Here is a 26285-nt window from a genome sequence, read left to right on the forward strand (position 1 = left end):
AAATTATATATCCCATTTATTTCCACCCTCTAGAGACTTCTTTCTAATCATTATTCAGTAACGCCTGGTGGCAAAACTCCCAGGTTTTTTGTTTGTCAAGGACAATTACTATAATTTCTCTCTCATATACAACTTTACCAGATGATGGTTGAGATTATTAACAAAAATTTGAACACTGCAGCATGCATTGCTCCAACAGTAAAAGCTAAGCAGAAATGAGTCACAACTGTTCTGAACACGGAGTCCAAGAAAACCAGTAAAAACTCTTTATGGAAGTACCCCAAGGACTGACTTTGCTTAATGAAACTATGCACTTATTGTAGCCAGTCTACTTAGAGACATGGCTGAGAAAGCATGCTGTTAATCAGAACAACTACAAAACAATGTACTATCATTGCTAAATACTCTAGTTCCACTTCACCAGTTACATACATACCTGTGTATGTAGTTTAGATTATTTTATATTATCAATATGCCCATTCACTTCTGCTTGTTCTTCCTGCAATCACCTGTCGAACACTGAAACTCTTCCTTACTTCTTGTGCAGTCCCAGTGACTGCAGTTCAGTTTACCTGCTCACCAAAGCCCTATTGAGTGGCTGAAGAATAGAAGAGTCTTACCCTTGATGCACTTCTAGTTTTAACATTAATGTAATGTTAAGTTAAGCCTTATGTAAGTAAATGTAACTTTACATTAATGTAAAGTTAAGTTAAGCAGTTAAGCCTGTCTAGCAAGCCTGGACAAAGATGATCATGAGAAGTATGCACTCAAGCATGAGCATGTTTTTTCAGTGTGATTCTTTCTCACGCGTACCCCACTGGCAAATGTGTGTCCCAAGTCTTGCCAATGCTAGTCCACAGAGCATGCAGGTGTTGGACTCTGGTCTCCTGCCCTTTAATTTTGGGACTGAAGCAGGCTGTGCTTCTCAAGAGCCACAGTTCAATTCATCAGCCAAAAGAGGAGTTACTTGGTCAGGTTCCCTCACTCCTAAGCTTGGGTAGCCTGGATCCTACTAGCAGACCTTCTGAATTTCTGTTACTTGCTCTGAAACAAGTGAGGAAACTTCATGCAGTGCCCCATTGTGAGGAAGATAGCTCCTCTGATGCAAAGATAAACAGGATTTCTGCCCTCCTTTTCCCCCACCTCTAAAATCAAACAGTGGCACATGGAGAATGACATTCTGTCAAAGCGCAGTGTGTTCTTCTAACAAAGAGAGCCAGTGATCAACACATAGTTGGGTGTTTTGAAAGACAGGCCACAATGTCTGGGGATGAGCCAGCCGAATTCCTTCCTCCCCTCCAGAGAAATTTTAAAAAAACCAAACCAATCCAATGCATCTCAGATATCACAATCTGAAATTACATGACAGTCATACAATAAGGGACATAACAGATGAGATACTGTAACACAGAAGCTCTTCATTAATATACTACATACACTAGCTTGAAACAGTCATGATTTTAACAGCTGCGTTGAAGTGATTTTTGCAAGCATTGGACAGTTCATGTCAAAACAAAAATTACAAATTATTTCAAGTTTTCTTCCTTCTAAAGAATCTTTAGTAATGCTATGACAGGTGTGTTTTTCTCCCTGAATGCCAGATATGCTCAGCTAAATTTAAAAGAAAAGCCCAAAAGTCAATCTGAGATCTTACTTCTCTTGGACCATCACTGTATTTTAATAAAGATGTTTCTACCCAAACTACATCTTCAGTTTCTTCTGCATAGCCACTCTGGATAAAAATCATGTACCTGTTTACACCTGGGCAAGCAAGGTAGCCTTCGATAGATTTAAATAACTGAAACTGAGCATTAGGGTAATAAAAAGCCTAGTTTGACTTGTACATTGATGATTGGTAAGAAAAGCAGGAAAATATCAATCCAGTTCTGATCTCCTACCAGGCTACCTGGGAGGTCAGGGGCAGGAAGCAGTTATAACTGTGGTATACACACAACAAACACTCCTGAAACAGTGAAAATGGATAAGAGGAGACACAACATTTAGAGGGAAATTCTCTACACTTGTTGAAATTGTTGCCATTTCCTTTGACTGTCAGCATCATGCCCAGTGATGAACAGTCACTCCCCTTGCCATCCTGGTGAAGGGCAGATTAGTGTCTACCAATACAAGGCGGTCATCTTTACTTCCTCAAGATGGCTACAGAGATCATGACAACAGAGCAGGGAAGATAATGGCACAATAGAATGCTGCACTAGACTGGTGAAATAGCTGGTCAAACACTATGCACCCCATGCAAATCAAAAGGATAGTTCTCCTCCACAGGACACACGAGTGTTTGCAAGAGAGACTGACCTAAGGCCCAGTATGAACAGATTTTAACTCACTGAAAATTTTAGAAGGTATTCAGATTTTTTTTAAGCTTGAGTAATTAATAAGCACTTACAAACCACATAGCTGTAGATTTTTCCTAAACTCATTAAACTTTGAAAATTACTTTTCTCCTTCCTTCATGCATACAAACCCATTCAAATACCAGATCCTCAGAATCTGACTCAGTTGAACCTAAGATAACACTTTCTTTCTCCTTGGGGTAAGGGGTACTAATTAGATGAGCTAGTGACATGTCAGCAACAAAGAATCTAGCAACACTTGGGCTGATGTGATGGTTTGCACACAGCTCAAAATATGCTTCAGGCATTGAAGGGTGGGACAGGAAAGCAGTAGAAGAGGACATGACATAATGGACGCTGTACAAATCCTTTCAGATAAATTGAAATCTTAGCTGAATCTGTGCCCCTGAAAAACAATCACTCAAAAGCCCTGCTTTTCTAAACGAAGTCAGAACATGCAAAAACTCCAGTTTTAAGTATTAGGATGTGATATTCAAAAGCAGTCAGCACTGATGAAGTTCTGCTCCAAATAAGTCTCCTGGCAATTATCAATAGGATCAGCATTAGGACTGATGTAGAGCAGTTATAAAAAAAGAATCTGAACTGTAATCTCTTCCTCCCATAGGATTAATGTTCATGGCCGATGTTCACCAAAAAGGCAAAACATCAGGCTGAAATATTCAAGTTCCACGGCAGCTAAACTTCAGAGCCACTATTTTGCTGGCAAAAAATGAGCAGCTGGGTGTAAGAGAAAGGTAGAATCCATTGTACATCCCGTATCACAGCCTGAGCCCTTTTTCTTCCCTGTTCCCAGCAGCCCAGGAGCGGAAGCAGAGATTTCTGGAGGGGGAGTTCTGTGCCAGCATCCCATACCCCAAGGAAACAGGATTAAGAGGTTGCCTCATGGTGCTTGAATGTTAGGGGAACAAAAGAGCTGCCGTCTCTCAGGCATGGCCACTCTTTCCCACCCACCCCCATTCCCTGACCATCAGATCTCCTCTACCCAGTCTTTCCATCCTTCCTGAACCCAACTCATCCCCACCATCTGCTTTGTCTCCACAAAATAGACTTTTGCTAACTAGAGGATGCAGAGAAAAACCTCAGAGCATTTCAGAGGGGGTATCAATACTAGGTGAGAGAAACCTGTTGCTGCACATCCTAGAACAGCAATGCATGCTGCTAGATTTAAAGCTACTTGCCTTCTGTCTCTTCTTGCCCCCAAAGGATAGCTTGGTAGTAATTCTTCCCTTACCACAGGCTACAATGGATAATGGGTGGCAGAGGTACTAAGAAGCATATGACTGTGAACGCCAAGCCCTGCCTAGAGAGTTACTCTAAGCACTGTTGAGCAGACTTGCTCACATTCACCTAAATGATTCAGGTACTTTCTAAGAAAGCTCTTCCTTTGTTTTCTCTCTCAAAAAAAAAAAATTGTTGAAAAAACAAATCAGTGTTTAAAAACCTGAAGACTTGAAACATTATCATTCCACAGACGACTCTGACCAGGTCCTAATCCTCTGTGCATCTTCCTCCTGAAATCAAGAGAGCCTTTGACAGAGCATCCACAGCTATGATCAGTCTTTGGCTAAATTTGCATAAGATTTCTAAAACAGGAACAGATCCTGACACGGGATGAACATTACAGCCTGCAAACTTTACACACAACACCTGACATAAGGGTAATTTTCTTTCTGATTTCTCCCTGTAAAGGATAAAGAGCATCATGGAACTGATCAAGTTGTTTAATATAGCGGTAGCACAAATTTCAGAGCTGCAGGGAGAAGCAGTGACAGAGTTAAAGAGAAAACTTTACCTGCCAACCAACCTTGTAATCCATCTGAAATAACACAGTTACATATTTAGCTTTGTAACAATTAGCACAAAGAATACACTACCAGGCTAACAAGATTTACCAGCAGAAACAAGGTGTGTCAGCAGCCTTCAACAGCATTTTGTCAATGGACGCTGCCAGGTTGGGTTTAGCACCATCTGTCCTGGTCAAAACAGTTACCTTTTTCTCAGGCCAACTTTAAATCCAAGATGCACAGACAAAACTTGAAGTAACTGAATGTCCTTAACAGTCTGGAAAACCTGCTAACTTGGAGATGACCCCTTGACCATCTACGCTCATCCATTTTATTTCAAGTACGACCGATAGTTCTCCATGTTCTCTTCCTGTAGTCTGCATACTAAGATGAATTGCCAAGCATGATTCTCCTTCAGGAGGCCAGCAAAGGCTTCTGTTTAGTTGCTTCCCTTCTCATTATGTACTACACAAAATCTAGAGGCATAGAACTGAGCTAAGGAACAAAGCAGCCAGGAAAAGATGAACAAAAAAATCCATTACCCTCATCTTAACTGTCATCAAGGCATTTATACCACTCCAAATAGATTGCAAAGCAAGGTGTAAGCTTTGCTTTTTAAACCGGTTTCATTACTTCTCCCAGCCTCCCCTATTTCTCAGTTTGGACAACAGCAGGCATTTACAGCAGTCCAATCAGCCGCATTATAAAGCATACATCTGAAATGAAGCTCAGGGAAAAATCTGCAGAGAGAACTAAGACTTAAAAATCCCATCTCATAGATGCATAGATGGTGTGTAGGAGGTGGAAAGAAGCACTGCTAAATCTGTTACCTTTCCTGTGAATGATAAGCGCACCACCCCTTCCAAAAATAGACTATGAAGGAAACATTATGCTGATGACCGTGAAAAGCAAGTTCACTACTCTGGTTTAGACAGCGGGTCAGCTGTACATGAACACATGCCCTCCTTCAAAGCTACTAGATTAGCTATTACTTATTTTTTTAGAAAGGACACACACAAAATTTATTGGAAATAATGATGTTTGAAAAAAAAAATAATCATCCTCATTTCAAGAGGCTGTTTTAGAAATTCCAAGCTAACAAAAGGAAACAACTGACATGAACAAAGCTCCTAGTAAAAGTTTCCATCTTCTACCTGTTCGTCTGACAACCCTGTGCTATACTCTATTACAACAGCCACCACTAATCCTTCCTGCCCTCACCCTTTAAAGTTCTGTTATGCAAATATATGCTCATAACGGGGCAGTACATAGCCTGTCTCCATGCTGTGGACAAGGAAGCACGTTTAGCTGCTAAATGCATTGGTCCAGCACCAAACAGCAAATGCACTTCAGACAAATTTCTAAGACCACAGTAGGGATGAGGAGGATGGGGGAAGTCTTTCTTCCATCTGAGGATCTGTGCGAAACACATTCATATTTACATCACCTTTCCAGTGACTTTTCTCTTGACCTGTTAGAATAATTTTCTCCAGAGAAGGAAATTAATTCAGCCTCCAGCTCTGTTTGATCTCTGATCTTTCTTTACAAAATAATTTACATATGGTATGTCTATCTGAACTCTGTCAGTTATATCTTGAGGGATTTGTAAGATGAAATATTGCATGCACAAAATTAAAAGCGACCCAACCATTAAAACTGATGCTACTAGGAATCTGAAAGGAAGCGTTTGTTCAGATCAACTACACAAAGCATTAGTTAAGTCAGACAGGGGTTAAACAAGCATCTTAGAGTGCAATTCTTACATGGCTAAGATACACTGGGTGTTAAGTAATGAACCGAAGTGTTTGATGCCACAGCGTAAGGTTATTATCTAATTGCCATAGGTATATTTATTAGGCAAAGCATAAGCGTTTCATGCGCACATTATCATCTATAAATTGCATTAGGGATATAAATTCTACCAAACTGGCCAGTGACTGCATACATGCTTAGAATTAAACCACACATTTCAACACCTTTAAAGTATTAACTGATTATAAATTGTTAGCTTAATTATTTATAAATATTTCACATTAGAAGCAATTAGAAGCTCATAGTCAGTTCTCAGTATTAGAACTGCTAACAGGTTTTACAGCTTCCAGCCTCCTTCCTAAAGGCTCACACAAAATTAAGAGAAGCTCCAAGTCTTAAAAGTGTTCTCTACCCTAGCTCTGCTGCCCCTGTAATTTCCTTCCCCTTTGCAAAATGCAAAGCACATTTTGCATTTCTAGCTGTAAAAATAATTTTCTTTAGATCTGACAGTTTGTTTCAACCACTGGCATCTTCCCTCCTTCAGCATGAATGGACACTCCTTGTTAGAAATACTGTCTCTATGGATAAGAACACATTTCTCATGAGTGACACTCACCCTGACACCCTAATTGAATTTTTCACACCACTCCAGAGTGCACCCTTTGGGCCCTAAAACCATCACAGGGAACTAGTAAGGAAAAAAAAAAACCACATATCTTCTTTACATATAATAGCACATGAAGAAAGTTTTACATTTTACAATAAAAAGGTATAGCAAAGGTTGACCAAAAAAAAGCCTAGAGCCTTTGCTTTGTCCCACAGCCCCAGAGAAGAAATATGCGTGACTGACAACACTGGCAGGGCATCAGCTTGCTCTAGGTGATGCCCCTTCCACACAGGATGGAGTGGGAGGTGGGACAGAGGGATTAAGCAGCTTCAAAGGCACAAATCCTGTTCTATGTGCTTCTGAAGGAAGCGCAGTTACAGACTGCTCCTCTTTCTGTTTGTAGCTAGCCTTCTAAGCAGGGCAGTTCTTTATTGGCTGTGTCTCCTCACTTTGAGCTTCATTTTGACTTTTCTGACCCAAGCCTGGCAAACCTCCTGGGCATGTGCTAACAAAGCACAAGCAAACAGCTCTGAAAGCTAAAACCAAAAGCTTGGAGAGCAATCAATACGTCCAATATGTTTCAGAATCAGGTTCTCTGCCTGCTTCACTCTTGCAAAAAGCATGGGTTTTTTTAGAGGACAACTTTAGCAGCTTACACCTCCAGTTTCCTCACAGGGAATATTTTGCATTAGACAAGCCACTGGCAAAAAAAGGTTTGCAATCTAAATTTTCAGATGTATTTCTGAGACATTCAATGTAGCTTTCTCCAACAACAAATTCCAGCCTCCAGATATATCACGGAAGCTTTTGAAACACTGAGACAAGTACTTAAAAGCTGAAAAATTATTACCAATAATCCTTACACAGGCCACTTAACTTTCTCTAAGGGACAAATTTAACACAGCTGAAAGCAGGTGAGAGCCAGAAAGTTTAATGACAGTTTACTGTACAAAAGATGGGTCATCTCTTTTGTTATGTGCTAGCAGCTTTGAAGAAGTCCCAGACATCAACAGGCTACATATAAGCTTTTATCTATTAACCCACAGATTTTTTAGGAAGTTCTATCAGTGGTCAAAATAGCCACCAAAATGATGTATATCATATGCCACTGGTATTTGCTGATTATCACTAGTCCTCATATGAGCTTCCTTTCTACTAATAGTAGTAACAGCACCGTCACTAATTAGGTAATCCTAATAAAAGCATTCTGCCTTCTTTCTTCTTCCCTTTCCTCTTAACCTACAGGTGGGGTTTATTTGTTTTTAGTTTTTAGGAGATGACATTGGATTGATATTCTGAAAATACGTATTAATCTATTTCTCCACAGAGAGGTATTCCCTCCACACTTCAGTCCTGAATCATTTTGAAGTTTATACAACCCTCATCACCACATCAATCCAGGACCTCAATTTGCCACTCATACCTATTAAGCATCCCACTGCAGTACTTTGCTGAACAGAGACTGGCAGACATAAACACACATTGCAGTGCTTTGCCAAAATGTCACTTCAGCACCATAAACTTTCATTGCTAGCTAAAAAAACCTGCCAGCTGCAATGTTTGGCTTTTACAATATCAGCAAATGGCACCAGCTATCATCACAAATCCTTTGAAGATAATGACTTCCAAATAGGCACTGAATGAATCACGTTTAAGTTCCTTACCTTCCAAGGCTTGCACACTTCATCTTGGCCAGCAGAGGAAAGGAACACTGAAACATGGCAGAAGATGCTAAGGAGACCGTTACTGTAACCCAGTAACGTTTGCAAGCCTATAAAACCTGTACCTTAAGTTGCACAAAAATGTCACTATTGTTTGCCCAACTATCATGGGTTACATAAAACTATTTCCCATCTGAAACAGCTTAATCTTTCGCGCAACAGTGGGCAAGAACAGGAATAGTTGGCATGACTATGAATCATCCCCAAACGAACTTAAACATATTCTTCTCAGCAAGAAGCACCTTCCTGAATATTTAACATGGGATTGGCAACTATTTACAGCAGGGGAAAAAAAAAATACATTTGAGTACTGCATGGACTTCAGTAAGGCCTTTGACACCGTCTCCCACAGCATTCTCTTAGAGAAGCTGGCGGCTCACGGCTTAGACAGGTGTACTCTGCGCTGGGTCAAAAACTGGCTGGACGGCCGGGCCCAGAGAGTTGTGGGGAATGGAGTTACATCCAGTTGGCGGCCGGTCACGAGCGGTGTTCCCCAGGGCTCAGTACTGGGGCCGGTCTTGTTCAATATCTTTATCAATGATCTGGATGAGGGGATCGAGTGCTCCCTCAGTAAGTTCGCAGACGACACCAAGTTGGGCGGGAGTGTTGATCTGCTCGAGGGTAGGAAGGCTCTGCAGAGGGACCTGGACAGGCTGGACCGATGGGCCCAGGCCAACTGTATGAGGTTCAACAAGGCCAAGTGCTGGGTCCTGCACTTCGGCCACAACAACCCCATGCAACGCTACAGGCTTGGGGAAGAGTGGCTGGAAAGCTGCCAGGCAGAAAAGGACCTGGGGGTGTTGGTCGACAGCCGGCTGAACATGAGCCGGCAGTGTGCCCAGGCGGCCAAGGAGGCCAATGGCATCCTGGCCTGTATCAGAAATAGTGTGGCCAGCAGGAGTAGGGAAGTGATCGTGCCCCTGTACTCGGCCCTGGTGAGGCCGCACCTCGAATACTGTGTTCAGTTTTGGGCCCCTCACTACAAGAAGGACGTCGAGGTGCTGGAGCGTGTCCAGAGAAGGGCAACAAGGCTGGTGAAGGGTCTGGAGAACAAGTCTGATGAGGAGCGTCTGAGGGAACTGGGGTTGTTTAGCCTGGCGAAAAGGAGGCTGAGGGGAGACCTCATCGCTCTCTACAACTACCTGAAAGGAGGTTGTAGCGAGGTGGGTGTCAGTCTCTTCTCCCAAGTAACTAGCAATAGGACAAGAGGAAATGGCCTCAAGTTGCGCCAGGGGAGGTTTAGATTGGACGTGAGGAAAAATTTCTTTACTGAAAGAGTGGTGAAACATCGGAACAGGCTGCCCAGGGAAGTGGTTGAGTCCCCATCCCTGGAGGTATTTAAAAGACGTGTAGATGAGGCACTTAGGGACATGTTTTAGGACAGTGGTGGTGTTGGGTCGATGGTTGGACTCAATGATCTTAGAGGTCTTTTCCAACCTCAATGATTCTATGAAGTCCCACAGACGGATGCATAGGAAAGACTGCAACACTGTGAAACAGAACCAGTCCCACATTAACCTAGGAGACTTGCATAATGCAATGGCTGTACATACACAGGGGAGACAAACAGTGCAGCCTGGAACGTGCTACAGGGGCATATTAGGTTAATTAGAAGGAAACTGGAGATCGAGGATATAGGAGGTGGAAGGGAGACCAGAGAAAAGAACGCAAGAGGGAGGAAAAAGAGCATAGACTGCAGACAAGCAAACCCTTATAATAAAAAGTCAGTCTCCAGGTAAAAGGACAGGGAGCATCTTTTGCTTCTCCCTTGCAAGTTAAAGAAATGAAAAATTGTGTTCTGCTATTTGTAGATACTACAAATATTATCTCATTATCATGTCATATGAACAACTCCTAGTGGAGAATGTGTTCACCCTTCTATCAGCTAGCAAACAATTCTTGTTCTTGGAGACCAACGGAGATAGGCATATTCAGTTTAAGGATGGGGGTACTTTATTTCTCCAGGGTCAAAGCTAAATCTGTGGTTGAGCAATTGCTAGAAAACAAAGAGCAATATGATGCCACCCAAAAGCTCAACTTAATTCCTCCACAGGTAATTAGGAATACATTATGGTCAGAAGTAGTGAAGGCAGCAGGTAGACCCAGAACATCAGTCTGCACTAGAATGTTATCTCACAGCATGAAAGCCATTAGGAAACCAGGAAAACTCACATTTACATTAAACTCGTATTTGTTCCTGAATTAATGAAGAGCAATAACCTCCAGGATATTTAGATACTACCACACAAGTTTTCTTCCCTTGTGACTCAGCTCAAGCTCTGCTTGAGTCACAGATGCCAATGCATGAAAATGCTCTGACACAGAGAACATGGTCTTCCTTTAAGTACTACTATTTTGCCCCCTGAGAAAAAATACTGACAACATGCCCCACAGCAGGAAAGGCATTTTCTCTGCTAATCAGGGAGGCCAAGCACAGGTTGCAATTCAAAATCCTCCCAGCACTTCAGCACTCTCTAACAAACACAAACTCTAGCACTCCTACCTGGAGTCATCCATCTTTCACCATCTTCCCCCCCCGAGTATTGTTATTTTCTGTGCATATTCACCTCTATCTTGCCCAGCCTAATTTTAAATATTTCAAATAGTGGTGTTCAGAATGAAATAAAATTAAGCTACTCATGTCCAGAATGTGCACATACCTGCCAAGAAGGAAGTGACAGGTAAGATCTTACCATAAAGCAAAAGAAAGGTAGAAGAAAAACATGGGATTTCCTTGCTGGCTTCGTGACTTCTGTGGCCTTCCTATTTATCAACCTGTTTTCTGTGGGCTTCATTAGCGTATTTCACCAAATAAAGTTGCTTGTAAACATTGGAGCCTGCTTCAAGCACTCTGTACTGCATAATGGCACTGTAAAGAACAGTATCAACATATACTAAGCTACATACATGGGGCTTGCCCATGTGGAAACACCAAAGGAAAACAGAACTGTATTAATGAAACCGCATTAAGTGGCCTCAACTGTAATTGTTGAATTTATTTTGAAAACAAATTACAAATCATTGAATCAAAGCCACTTGCATTCCCAATACAGAGCATTCATACAGGATCGTAATGCAATTTCACAAGTCTACTGACATTCATACCTCTGTACAACCTAGATGATTCCTGAGCTTTCCCATCCAAAACACGTGTCAAAGCCACTTGCATTCCCAATACAGAGCATTCATACAGGATCGTAATGCAATTTCACAAGTCTACTGACATTCATACCTCTGTACAACCTAGATGATTCCTGAGCTTTCCCATCCAAAACACATGTGCACTGTCATGAGGGGGAGATTTGACTGTGTACATAAAGCAGATTCAAAACCTTAATATCGCCTACCTATGGGCGCCTTACGATTTATAATAAATCAGTTTCCTGTTTCAAGAATATGGAATAGCTTTACAGAATTGATTCATTACAGATGTTTTAATACAATACACCGCTGTTAATTCTGAGACCAGTAAGAAAGGCCCTACCAAAATAAATCACTCCAGCTACGCTACAATCAAAGAGAGATGTCATTTCACTGACAGTCCCACTTCCTTCATGAATTCAAAGAAACAGCTAAGAAATGCTTTCTCTTAAGGGGGGTCTTCTGTGATTCAGCTCCTGAGCAATGTGTATCCCCTAATACGGAATCTCTCTCCTCATTCTTCCACTCTCAATCCATCTACATACATTAAAAAAGGAAACATTGCTAATTGCCGCTAAGTATCCTTTCTGTTTTGCAGCAGTCACTCATACATTATGCATAGCTCAAGAAATAAAACTGTAAGGGGAAAAAAAACCCCAAACTATCTCAAACTATGTGCTCTTCATGTGTTATGATTTAAATAGAAATTTGAAAGCAAGTATTGTCTGATTGATGTTCAGTTGTGACTACCTGAGCAGGCCTTCTCCTATACATCATCTAAAACACTTTGTCTTCCTTGAGGAAGATTTACTGTCTGCTAGTTATCCTACCAGAAACCACAGTATGCAAGCTTTCCAAACCACTGCTGTAATTGCTCCTACAGACCAAGCAAGAGTGTCACATCAGAACCATGGTCGGGCTCACCCTGAATAACCAAAAATCCCACCCCTCTGCATTGAACCACAAGGCAGAACTGGCACTGCTTGGCTCAAGCATAGAGGGTTAGAACTCTGGCTGCTTGGCAGGTTTGCTAGGGATCTAGATTACATATATTTAATCATAAACTTATCCATTCTCTACTGTGACCTTATATTAAAGCCATAAATGGCAAGAAGTAGTTGAGGAGGGCAATTTGATGTTGCTGCACCCCTGCAGCCTGCTTGCTCTACAGCATCTACAGAAAAGCATCCACTCCAGAAGTTAATTTGGTGGAGGCTATTTCTGCATTTGCCACACCAAAATCTTAAAGTTTTAGCTTAATTCAAGGCTTGACTTTTTCCTCGTAATAAGCTCTAGGGGAGATGAATAAACCTGCTTATTCCAACAAAAGAACAACAGTTTAAGTCTCATGTAACTTGCACTTACTGTCCTGCTTTTCATTGGGGTCTATTAGCCTTTTGGGACATCAGCTGGCTAATAGCATAAAATGTAATGGAAAGGTGGAAAAACTCCCTAATTCCCTTTCTGAAGAAGGAAATTGGGTATCTCTGCTCAGTAGCTTAATTGACTCACCTACAGACTGGAAAGAAGATGGGGAACAGTGATCCTTCAATAAGCCAAGCATCCTGTACAGTATGCTGAGCGTAAAGACGGTCAGGAAACTAGGAGATATTCATATTCTATCAAAATGCATGGTTCCACCTAAACCCAAATTTTTTGCATGATTAGACCTATTTCTGAAACCTTATTTACAAAAAAAGTACATTAAAACAGTCAGTTTTAAAACTTTCAAGAATTTTCCATGTGGCATGTCAGTATTACGGCACAGTAAGAAATAAAATATGCAAAATATATCTCAAAAAGATAAAAAAAGGCAAAATGAGAAAATGCCTCTTTGAGCTTTTTCAAGTACTAAGCAAGGCATTTACATTATATGCAGGTAGCAAGGGGACTACTAAAACAGTGATGGGGACTTTAATGTTGGGCATTTAAACTTTGGGGACTGCTACCCAAGATCACTTCAGTAAAAGTCAAATGTCAATCCTAAGTTTCTGGTTATTTCCGTGTAAGATTTCTACAGAAGGATTTCTAAACCAATCTCTGTATTTTTAAAATTCAAAATGTAAAGTGCAGAAACTAAAGATTTCATATTCAGCTTTTTTTTAAATTACAGGTGGTAATTAAAACTTCTTTGGGAACACTCAGGAATCTTAGTTCACAAGACAAAACAGAAATCTTTGAAAGATGAGGTATCGCTTGCATTTCAAAAATGGGCGTTTAATAAAGCAGAAGAGAAACCTCCATTCTGCCACTGAGAGAGACAAATTTTCAGAGACACTTACAGGGTCTACATCCCTTCTCCCAATAAGACTGCCCAAATGAAAAAATAATAGCTGGCTGGAGTACACTCTGATGCTGGGTGTCTTAATCAAAACTGAGTTCCTCTCATCTTATCAAGATTAAAAAGGTGTTTCATCATGTCTTTATTCTCAGCAGTGCACAATGTCTCATGAAGCTTCCCTGTAAAAAGGATGAAAAAGGCTCATACATATTGGTATATTTGATTATGATGATTCCCCAAAGTGGATTCACCCTGGCTCTAAGCAATGTATAATGGTCCATGGAAAAAAATCAGGTGTTCTTAAGACTAGCTATTCTGGCCAAGAAAAGTAGTTAAGACAAGAAATACTCTATACCCGTGGGGTCCACTACACTGAATGTTTATGCTAAGACTGTGTTTGAATTCTAAGGAGTCCCAGGAAATACAGGCTGGGAAGGAAGGGAAGAAGGTATAGCAAAGTTGCCATCACTTTCATTCTGCTATATTAATTTTCATATTAAATGCAATTAGCAAGGGCTTTTAGTTAAATAATATTTTCTATGGAAAAAATGCCTAATGCCTAAATTGACTGTCTTCCCACTTACAGTCTTCTTTTTCTCTGAAAGCTTGGTAATTAAACCAATGAGCTAGTACTACCTGCTCTGTAAGTATATTACCTATCTACATGTTATTTGCTATTGTAATTTTATGCTTGTGTTTACAGTGCTATTTACTGTAAACACGTTAAATTAAGAGACACTCTAGAAGGAAAAAGGCTTTAGCACATACAGATACCAAACATGATCCATATAGATCATATGGATCCCAAACATGGTAAGGACAAGGCCTGCTATTCTATTTGCTTTAGTAAAACCTACAGCACACAAAACCTAACTATATTTTTGCATGGTACTCAAAGTACCTTGAGGTTTCAGCTTGACTAGGGATTTTGGTGCTAAAACAGTATAAACAAAATTATTCACCATAGAAATCATAGAACTTACCAACTGATTTATTCTTGAGATGCTATAGAACCAAATGACATGAATTTAGTGAGGTTAAGAACTTCAATTAGTTAATTACCTATCTGAAAATAATAAACTTTGTAATCCATATTTTGTTCTCAGGCATATTATACACTAGATATTCACTAGCTAGTATCCTTCCATACTATCTGGATTTATATGTTCATGTTGAGCTGAAAATACAATATTCAAAGGCTTCCACAGCTTTCTTAACTTAGGAAAAAACATGTTCATTTCTACAGTAAATGCAATTATCATTAATCTTCCTTTTTTAACTCAATTAATTTAGAAGCATACTCACACTGTACACAGAAATAAAACATGCACAGGCACAGAGTAAATTTAAAATAAATGTTTTATCTGTATAACCCAGTACTTCAGCTTATCTTCTCTTAACAGAGAGAAGAAAGCATGAAAAAGAGAAGCAACTTCTTTTCTGCTTCCAGGAAGAGTCCCAATGATTATAAATAACAGTATTATTACAGGCAGGTTTTAAAATTAGGCTCAAATTTACAACTAGTTTATAAAGAGTTAATCCATTTTTAATAGGCTGTATGCTAAATGCTAGCGTGCATCAGAAAAATTTGTGAGTAGATGCGTGCTGGCAACGCATGAAAGAACTTTTGGAATCTAAATAATCTTAAGAATTGTTTTGTCACTTATTAAAATGCTACTTGCAGTATGTTAACCCCTTTATAATTAATTCAAGCCTACTAACTGCCACTACCCTTGCTGTGTTAAGCAGTGAGAGTTTCTGCCAAAGCATAAATCCCCCAGGCAGTCTTCAGACGGGCACTATCAAGTCAGCCCTGTCACTCAGTAGTCTCAGCTGTCACTCCGCACTGCCCGCTCACACTGGCTGTGGGGTGGGCAGGTGACAGAGTGGTGTGACAGCAGCCCTCCAGCCCGGCCTCAGTTGGATGGTTAAACCTGTGCTTCATGGTCCAAAGCATGCCAGTATTAAAGGCTGCACTAGGCAACCTCGGACAGACTTCTCGAGAAAGCATTTTACCCATAATCTACTTAGTATTTCCTTTGCATAAATATTGTTGTACCCACAGATAAAGAAACACTACGACTGTTTTCAATTAGTTGACAGTCAAGACCAGACTTCCATCACAGCACAAGAAAAATACCAGTCACCGTGCAAGATTGCAGGCTCCCACACAGGCGAGCAGATCACTAGTAGCAGATCCCAGCAACGACCATTAGTTTAGCTGGGCTTCCAGACACATGCTTAGAAACAGCTGATCCCAGCAAGGAGTTGGACTCAATGATCCTTATGGGTCCCTTCCAACTTGAGATATTCTATGATTCTCTATTTATTTCAGTCCCTGATCCTGTAATTGATGGCAAAAAAGCAAACTCCTCCAGTTGCGTGGAGGTTGAGTTTATAGCAGTTCACAGAATAATTTGGTTTGGAAGGGCCTCAGGAGGTCACCGTTTGCTACCTTCAGTTGGAGGATTTGGACTCGATTATGTGGGTCCATGTGAACTGGAAGAAATAATTTGTCACAAGTTTAGAAGCCAATTAAAATAACAGATTATTGGCTAATGCCTTTCAGCCTTCTGTGTAAAAATAGCCTGTAATCATACTTCTATCCACTTCCAATGGATATGCTTCATTTGCAATTCCCTGTCAAATCCCATGACTTGCTTACACTGTGTAAGCAAGGTAAGTGTTTATCTTGCACATGGGACACCCAGCCATTTGCTTTAGGACAACTCCAAATAGATGTCCATAGGAAGAATAACCTGCCAAAGGCACTGGCTAGCCATGCTGAAGCTCAAGGAATGAATTTGCTAGTCGTGGTCTCTTATTCCCAGTTTACAGTAGACCAGCGATATCACAGCCTCAAAAGACACATAGGAAGAATAACCTGCCAATGGCACTGGCTAGCCATGCCGAAGCTCAAGGAATGAATTTGCTAGTTGTGGTCTCTTATTCCCAGTTTAGAGTAGACCAGCGATATCACAGCCTTAAAAGACATAACCTTACAGAGATAAAATACACAAAGTTACACTGATATTTTGATTGTGTGCCTGGTTGGCACCTTCTTTTATTTCAAAAGGCTCACCCTGTTTCCTACAAGGGACCTGTCTCTCACTGGTATTCTGAATGCCCGCGCCTGGTCCCCACCCAACTGTCAGTTTACCTGGAAAATCCAAGCAAAAAATCTCTCTCATGTGCCTCTGAACTGCACAGAATGCAAAAATACTAGGTTTTAGAATGCCTTTACACGATTCAATTTTGATGTTAACACTTTTGAAATAGCTATTCATCCCTTGCAAAACCAGTAAGAGACACAGACGCAGAGCAGTCCGCTAGGAGCCGTAGATACTAATCGGCTAGGTGGCCATACTGTGTAGACAACCAAGAATCCCAGTCTAAAAATACCAGTATCAAGAATCAAATGAATGGTTTTGCGTATCTAAAGAACAAAGCACCAGTTCAGAATAATGATGCTATTTATAGGGCTGTGGAATAATATGCATGTACATTATGGATATTCTTTAACTTCACAGATGTGATTTTATTCTGTTACAGCCATCATGACTCATATTTAAGACTTACAATATACAGAACAGAATTAAATGAAAGTCAGCAGAGATTTGTGTCATACTTTATAAGGATCTATATGTATATATTAACATTAAGATAAAAAAATACTAGGTATGGCCAATACTAAAGTAGGTAATTGCGTATTACCGCAATGATGATCCTTATGACACTGAGTTTGAAGAGCTATGAACAGAAGAGAATATTCTCAGCGTAAAACTACAAAAGAGCTTTAGCAGAAACTAGGGGCATAGACTACTGTGGCCAGGCCATACTTGTGTGTCCCCTGGCAGTTTATTAGATACTCGATTTTGTAAATCTTCAACACAGCTTTTACAATGGACCATGGCCACATTTTACTTATAGCTGAATAAAAAAAGGACTATTTTGGGTTATTTTTGTGTCCAAACAACACTATACACATTTTGGAAAGCATCATTCCCACTAGCTATCTGGGGTCACTTTTCACCTAGTGTAAATGGAAGAATATGACTGCAGTGTACCAGCAACAGAAGTGTAGTAACTCGTGGTATTGTGCAAATACTTAATGTTCACCTCAGTGCTGGAATAAAAATATCTACAGGGTGTTTTTTAGGATGAGCTAGAGCAAATTTAATGTGAAGAGTTCAGAACAGTTGGAGGCATTTTTGAGTTCATGTCACTATATTCATGGAAGATAGTGACTCTCCAGTTAAATCTTGACTGTAGATGCAATGTATCTAACCAGTCAGTGGACTGATACACGATCCCTTCTGCTGTTCATCTGCAGGGGATACAAATTGTGCTGTTAAACCTGAGGTTTGCTGTTTGACCTTTCAGCTCTAGCAGGTTGCTTTTCAATCCTGAGTTATTTGGAAAAGTAGTTATCTTCCCCTTCAACCGTAGAGCGATCCTACAGCTGCTGGCCCCCACTGGAGGCGGCTGAGTTCAGAATCACCACTAGATCACACTTTAAACAGTGATCCAAATTTGTTAAGACTTTTCAGAATAGCAAAGCTAGATGCCCAATCGTACTCAAGTTCCCAAATCCTGCAAGTCACTCAAAATACAAGCTATAAACAGCAGGTATTTCCTTTGCTGTTCATTTGTTTAGCGTAACACAAATCATCCTGCACTCATACCACTGACAGACACAAAAGAGAACACTCCATTTGCCCTTCAGTTCAGAGAGGCCGCTCATTGTTCACTTCCTCATCTGGAAAAGACTGTAAACAAACCAACCTGTTTGGCCAACTGATCCTTCTTCACCAAGCCAGTGGCTGCAGCAATGTTCCCTGCTCCTTCCACTGTCTTCTGGGCCACCGCCGTCACTCCTGTCACCACAGCTCCCCCAACATTAGACACTTGCTCTTTGGTCTTCTCAGCCACTGAGAAGCAGAAGATGGAAAAACACATTACGGCTCTGGGAGCTGTAAGTTTTTCAGAGAATCGTATCTATCGCTGACAGCCCAACATCATGAAGAGCCATAAGGCCATTACACTTTGTGTACCCCAAGCGGATCTTAAGAAATAAGACTATCCATCTGGTAACACTGGAGCAACAGAGGTAAAAATAAGCCTTATTTGCAGCTCAATTTCTTTCACGTGGGAGACATCTGACAATTTCATTTATGTCTAGTTGTACTTTAGCGAAGAAAAGTTATTACTTAAGGGCCCTTATTATGCCCAACTCACTGTGTAATGTGTAATAATTGCATTCAATATATCCCAGTTTGTAAATGCATTCCAATTAGTCCACCAAACACTTACTGCATGTTACAGGGCAAGGAAGAGAATATTGTTTACATTAGACTCAAAATCCATTAATTAGTCTTTTATTTTTATTTTTTAAAATATACTTGATTAATAAGCAGAGCTACTGTTGCTCAGAGAATTTCTAACACAACCTTTTATCTGGTTCTCTAAGATTTTTGCCCCGCTGCTGATGTGTCCATCCATAACATACTAATCTACAAAAAGACTGAATGCCAAAGATGCCTAGGCAAACTGAATTAATAGCTAACTTCCAAGCCCCAGGGAAACAACAACTCATTTAGCCTACATATACATCAGTGGTTGCCATTCTACCTTTCAGAATATTACTGGGTTCTTTCTGCTCATTCATCCCCAAGGGCTCTTTCTGACAGCAGCCTGCACTACAGTGAAACCGCTCTAAGAAAAGAGATGGGATGACTTCATGCCTTCAAATTACATGGCCAGATTTTCAGGGAAAAAAAAAAAACGCATTTACTCATCTAAACAAGGGACCGTTCTTCAAAAACATCCACTGGATAGCTTTGTAGTTCTAACTAATCCTATAGTTTCCTTCAGCCCAAATCCCATCTGATCCACAAAATTTATTCATAGCTCTATTTGCACCCTTTATGAGCACGGCATGGATTCTACTTGGCAGATAGGCCACCCTTTCAGAGACTTTTTTGGGAAGCACACATGAAGAGAAGACTTTCTGTGGATAAATTAGATTTCTTTAATTCCTTACATAAAGAATATCAGCTGTCCATATCACAGGGCACACAGCAGAGATTGCTATGATTGACAGTAATAAAAATCACATATCAGGCACATTGTTTACCTTTCTAGCTTTTTCCTAATTGTTATTTAAAGACCCAAATAATAAATATCTGCTGACTGAAAATGGAGGCAGATCATTTAGCACTCATTCTAACTAACTTAAAGTGAAAAATTAGTAACCCATTGAGTATTATCTCTATTATGACCAACACCAGAAGCTTTCATTATAGAGCAGGACAACAATGGACTATACATTGTCTGAAACTAGAAACAGAAAAACAGTCTGTTCCAAAGATCTTTCAACCTATACATGCTAATAAGATATAAATCCACAAGAAATTTCATTGTATCCATCCAGTACTCTATGGCCATGCTTTTTCCAGAAAAAAAGTCAAAAATGGGTTTTGCTGAAAAGCAAATGTTGCCCTCAGGGAAGGTTTGACATAGTGCAGGAAGATATCTATTAAGATGCCCTATTTCATTATTACCACCTACAGACTACAAAAGCTCTGGATTCTACACATGAAGTCTATATAGAAAGTTTTTCACTAGTTCTTGCAAACACATATCTTAAGGTCGTGTCCTAGTAACACGTTATATCTTCCAAAGAATATTAAGATCTGATTGTGCACGGAGTCATTCAGAAACAAACTGAGTAACACTATGAGATGGAAACTTGTGAACACTTTCATATTATTTAGAATGGCAAGAAGAAATCTCAAACAGAGCTATGTAAAGAAGTAGCATCTTGCAAAAATATGCTTTAAGGTAAGTAGTATTCTCCAACAAATTAAAAAAAAAAAAAAAAAGAGAGATGTGTTTCAGGTAAGTTTCGGTATTGCTTTTTATTTTTTGTCTGTCTCATTTCTTTTCTGGAAAAGAAGGAAAAAGAAAACAAACCCAACAGAAGACATATACATCAAGGTCCTTTTTTATGTATATTTTTTTTTCTTCGGGTTTTTTTTTTTTTAAAGGAAGTGACATACACTGTTTTGAAAACTCCTTTTTCCAAAAATAAGTTGAATGGCAGAGCATTTAAAACAGACAAATTCAGCAGGCTTGATGCTGACAAAGGATCACATGCTCAGCCACTCTTAAGCAGACTCCTCCCTTCTGATAAAATGATAAAGCATGGCTGCACTGTGTCCATTGTCAACAGTCATAACTAGTTTCATTATTTCAAGATCTTAAAAAAATGTACCTCAAAAGCAAAATGTGAAGAAAGAGAGTGAAGTTTGGCGCACTGTGGATGCTACAATATAAAACACCTAATTCCTGATGCCACTATTAAAACCCCATTTCTCAGACTATGTTGTCATGGCAAGTACGACCACCTACCAAGAGCAACTATCCAGTGGCTGCTGTTCCCACTATTGGAGCATTTCGGGAAAGCTCTGTCTGAAGCCTATTTTCTCCTCCCAGAAACACAGTACCCTAGGAAAGGCATGGTACACGCAAACAAAACAAAAAAGCAAAGAATCAGGCTGCTAGCACTGTTACTGGCACAACAACAAGATACCTGATAAAAGCAATAACAAAAGCAGTATATTTAAGATTGCTTCTACTTCAGACGTAGCCTAAGAAAGCTGACACAGAAGGTAGCATGAAAGATCTCTCATATACTGCTTCAGAAATCAGAGCCATGACAATAAATCCGGTAAACTACACACATAGCACAGATTTGCAAAAGCACTCATACTAGTAGGAGAAAGAGAGTCTTCCTTCCTGTCTCTATGGAATACCTAGACACCATCAAAGTCCCTATTACCAGAGTGACTCTAAATAAGCTCCAGCTTGGTGACCCTTCAGCTCTGGAACCCTAGTGACAGGAGAAAAACACAAAATAGGTTTCCAGTCTCATATTTTATTGCTTACACTAAGTAGCAACAGGGGAAAAGCTTTAAGTGCGCACAAACAAATCAGTTCAGAATGCAGGGGATTGATACCAGCTAATTAAATTAATCTGAATACCAGGTTGTTTAACGATCTTAAGCCATTAAGTCTTTGTAAAGCTGATGTCTGCTTTGCATCACAGTGCTGAGAAACAGAGTAAATCAGTGCCTGCAAAGCTCTGCCATGCTACAGCCTGATTACTTCTGTCCATCTATGCAGAGACTGTCCACTCCAGTAAACGATCCTGGGATTGTGTACAATGACCATGCCAAGGCTAACTTTGAAACTGAAGTTCTAATACTGACTATAGCACTGTGCAAAAATTATTAGCATTGAAGTTTTCTTTTCCCTACTTATTACAGACAACTGGGTAACATACGATATTAATGAGAAACCTTTGGAGCAATTCAAAATGAGAACTAGTTGCTTTCAATTTTGAACAATAAAAGTGGATGAAAACCACAGGGTTTCTCTGAATTAATGAAATTACTCTTACTGCACTAAAAATACTTTTGAATATATATTTCAGACAACAAGGTTGCCTGAGGTACTTGAAGAATTTGTTTACAAAGAAGCCATAAATACATTGGGGGTTCTTTAATTCATACAATTTACTGTAAGGTACCTGATGGAGTTAAAACAAACACAACAGGAATACCAGTGACTAAGAATGTTAAGAAATACAAGAGTGATCAGATAAAAGAATTAAGCAAAACACTTGACTATGTTTCATAACTGTTGATATTGTATCTTGACTCAGCTTCATGAAACAGTCAGGTGGTTGAACTATCAAGGGCTTTTTGGCCCTGATCTTTTGTACAAACCAGTGCTTTACTTTGATTATCAGGATATGGACTGTAAATATTTCATCTTTGATACTGTACATTTCTGGATACTTATCCCTGGGAGATAAGCAAGACAGATGAATTATGCATTTACAGTCAAAGGCCAGTAGACATGTTAATTAGGCAGGCAAGTCAGATACGCAAGCTAACACCCCATAAAACCAATAAGCAAAGCTTCTTCATCTTCAGAAGTTCTGAGAATGGGTGACCTGACGAATAACATGCTCACCGTATTCCTGTGAATCACAGCCTGGTATCCTCATTTTACAGTGTCTTGATGCCAGTAAACCTGGTACAATCAGGTCATACTTTGTTTAAAGCAAGAAACATCTCAGTCTAGTATTTCTGCATTTGGAAAGCAACTGACCAAAAAGCATATTTAGTTGTTCAGCACTTTGAGGTGTGTTAGCTCCCAGTCCCTTCACCAGCAAAGGGTTTTAAACCACAAACTATTAAAAAATAGCAAAACTAGCAAGACCTTGGAAGTCAGACAGTAATAAAGGACTGACTGCACAACTGTGAACACACACTCATTTTGATCTGCAATTCTAGTTTGCATTTGACTGTCTCCAACCTCTTGAATCCTTTTTATTCACATAACAAAACATGTTATTTCATCTCAGGTTTCACATGATATTAACACCCTGGTGCATCATAAGACCACCAGAACTGGCAAACTCCTAGTCCTGTGAAGAGAGACAAGTAGGTCTTTACAGGTGCCCTAAAGGCTGTTTTGTCACATCAATTTTAATAGCGTTGATTTAAATGGATTTGATTTCTAAGACAACTTCACTAGCATTTCTCAGTGTCTTCGTATTATATCTCATAGCATTGCTACAGTGAACCCAAATCTGTTTTTACCTACCTTCTCTGCTTGCCAGAGCAACTCTTCATAGACTTGCAATTTTTAAAATTTTTTTTATTTTTAAAATATGTACCCAAGCAATTCCTCTGTTCTTACACTACCAAGCCCATACTGTTTCATTTTAGAAACCATGCTCTCTGGATTTTGCATTAGGTCTCCTCTTCTCACTGCCACATTTCAACCTGCATGTCCTCTATTCATTTTCCATTTTCATTCAACAGCCAAACTCCTTTTGAACAGTTTAATAGGCCAGAAGGAAGCAAACATATGTACCCAAGCAATTCCTCTGTTCTTACACTACCAAGCCCATACTGTTTCATTTTAGAAACCATGCTCTCTGGATTTTGCATTAGGTCTCCTCTTCTCACTGCCACATTTCAACCTGCATGTCCTCTATTCATTTTCCATTTTCATTCAACAGCCAAACTCCTTTTGAACAGTTTAATAGGCCAGAAGGAAGCAAACTGTGGCACGGAACCCATTATTCCCAAGCTTTGGGTGTTTCACTTTGTGTCACCCATTTCGTAAAGTTGGTGAGGAGCGACCACTGTTTTGCCTAAAATTTGCAGTAACTTTTCTGAATTTAACATCTTTTGAAACCTGTCAAAAATTCTATTCATCTACTTAAAATTTCCTGTCTCACTACACATATTGCAATCAGATAAAGATGGATACTCACAGCATTCGGGACCAGGTGTTTCTCTCAGGAGGAGAGAAAGAAATTCCTCACTAAACTAGCCTACTAGAGAGTCCCAGTGCTTCAGGAAGTTTCATACATGTGCAAATGCCCTTGACTTATTCTACCACAGCCCAGCTTGGTGAACATCACCTCCATTAACTTGCTTGCTAGTGCTGTCAGTTGCTGTTCCCACATCTGTGATATTAGATATATGTGCTTCATTCTACTGCAATCCTCTACTGGTTATGGTAATGATCCCTCTGAATATTTCTCTTAATTGAGGTCTAACAAGCTGAGATTTCAAACCTCATAACAAGAACGTGCATGTTTAGCCTGAGGCTAAACTCTGAAGGACCATCATAGATGCTCAGTTTTGTTACTAAAAATACTCTTGACTGACTTCTCAGTCATTTATTTGTGTTGTGATATTAAGTGCTTCCAAGTTTCCCTACAGCTGTTTATCCTTTGCATTGGCTTATGTGAGCACAGGTGAATGATACACTGGCTATACACAGAACAAAAAAAGAAATCCTTTTCTACTCCCTTATTTGATTTCTAATTTCTCAGGGGAAAGACACCTTAAATTTCTTGACCACGCATTTTCTTCACATGTCCAGAAGTCCCATATTCTACAGCAGAAAATTACACATTCTATTCAATGCACTATGGTCAGCTGAGGTTTTCCTACACTCTGTACAGATCAAAGACTTCCATTCATTTTGCCACTTACTACAAATTATTGGTTACTGGTTTCAGTTCATAGCTAAAATGATCCCTGCAAATCAATTTAAAATGCAAATTTACTCTTTTTCAGTGTAGAAATGCTAATGTGAATATACATGCCCAACATTAACTTCAAAGTTTGAAAGTGCTGTTGCTACTGAGAGATTAGGCAGTTCTAAAAAACATTTCAAAACCCTCAAAACTGTGACAAATTCAAATCAGTTTATCGAAACTCTGAAATTTGTTTCTTTCCTGTAAGCCATTTCCCTTCTATCTTCCCACCCAACCAGCTCCAGTAGGACACATTGATGAGTCACAAGAATCTTTCAGGAATGGAGGGAGTGATGGGGCATGTCCACACTGCAGCGGCAGCACGACTGGGGGTGCAGCAGGCACGCCTTATCTGAAACTGCCCTACCTGTATGTTGTTGGAAACAGACCTCAGGCTGGGATGAAGAACCACTGAGAGCACAGGTGATGCCCAGGTATTAAGCTCACATGGAATTCTCTGCAGCCACAGATGTACCAGTTTAAAGCCCTCTCAATCAGTCCTGCCAGCTTACCAGCAAAGACACATTTTCCTCATTGGGACAGGTGGATCCCATCAGGCCCCAGCATACCTTGTGTTTCAGACTCTTCCATGATCATAAAAACCAAAGTTCTGGCAGAGGCACCAGTCCTGGAACCAGTATTGATGTCCTGGGCATGCCTGTTTCTTCCAAAGTCTCTCCCCATTACTGGGAGGATTGAGGAAAACACTACCTGTGCTTGTGAACCTTTTAGCAGTCTTCCCAGGGCCCTGAAAGCTCTTTTGATCGACCTTGCACTTCTGGTTGCAACATCTTTAGCACCCACGTGAAAGATCAGGAGTGGGTAATAGTCTGAGGGCCGTACTAAGCTCGTCAGTCACCTGGTAACATCCCTGATTGGGGCCCCAGAGAGGCAGCAAACCTCCATGAAAAGAGGGTCTGGTCTGCAAATGGGTGCCTCCATTCCGCTCAGGAGGGAGTCACCAGTGACCATAACTCGCCACTTTTTCTTCTTGGCGCTGGTCTTAATGCAGGTCTTGCTGCGAGAGGTTGGTTGATGCGCCCTTGGCGAGGGTGCTCACATAGGTCTCTCCTCTTCTACCTTATCGTGTGCTTTGTCTACCGTACCCAGAGCCTCATACCTATTCTGTGAAGGTAGCCGAGAGGGTTCCTCTTACAGCTCCGTGCAGTAACCTGCTTCCACCCCTCCCTATGCCCCGTAACACTGCCCTCCTCCTGGCACAAAACCTGGACCTACCTCCGTAGCGGCCACGCTCAGCTGGCTCGCGGGCACCAGAGATGGCAGCGCACAGCTCCACGGGTCCATCTCCTTCTCAGACCCTCTGATGCAACCCGTCCCGCCCACCTCCTCCTGCGGCTCGGCCACCGGGCAGAGCAGCTCATCCGCCAGGTCACACCTCCCGCAGGCGCGCACGCTATCGCCCTCCCCCTCGGGGAGCGCCCCCCGCACACACCCCGCAGCCTGAAGCCCGGACGGCTGCACGCTGCGACCGGGGC

At 40.6% G+C, this 26285-nt stretch overlaps 1 protein-coding gene across 1 annotated transcript in view; it reads right to left on the minus strand.

The window, feature by feature from the left end:
- Window positions 1-26285, minus strand: part of SNCA (synuclein alpha) — a 75012-nt gene that overhangs the window by 40261 nt on the left and 8466 nt on the right. The window contains exon 3 of the mRNA XM_009273532.1: window positions 18444-18589. Coding sequence (XP_009271807.1) covers window positions 18444-18589 — 146 coding nt within the window. The remainder of the gene's footprint in view (window positions 1-18443; window positions 18590-26285) is intronic.

This window comes from Aptenodytes forsteri, unplaced genomic scaffold (assembly GCF_000699145.1).
Source record: "Aptenodytes forsteri isolate BGI_AS27 unplaced genomic scaffold, ASM69914v1 Scaffold93, whole genome shotgun sequence".
In the NCBI taxonomy this organism is placed as follows: domain Eukaryota; kingdom Metazoa; phylum Chordata; class Aves; order Sphenisciformes; family Spheniscidae; genus Aptenodytes; species Aptenodytes forsteri.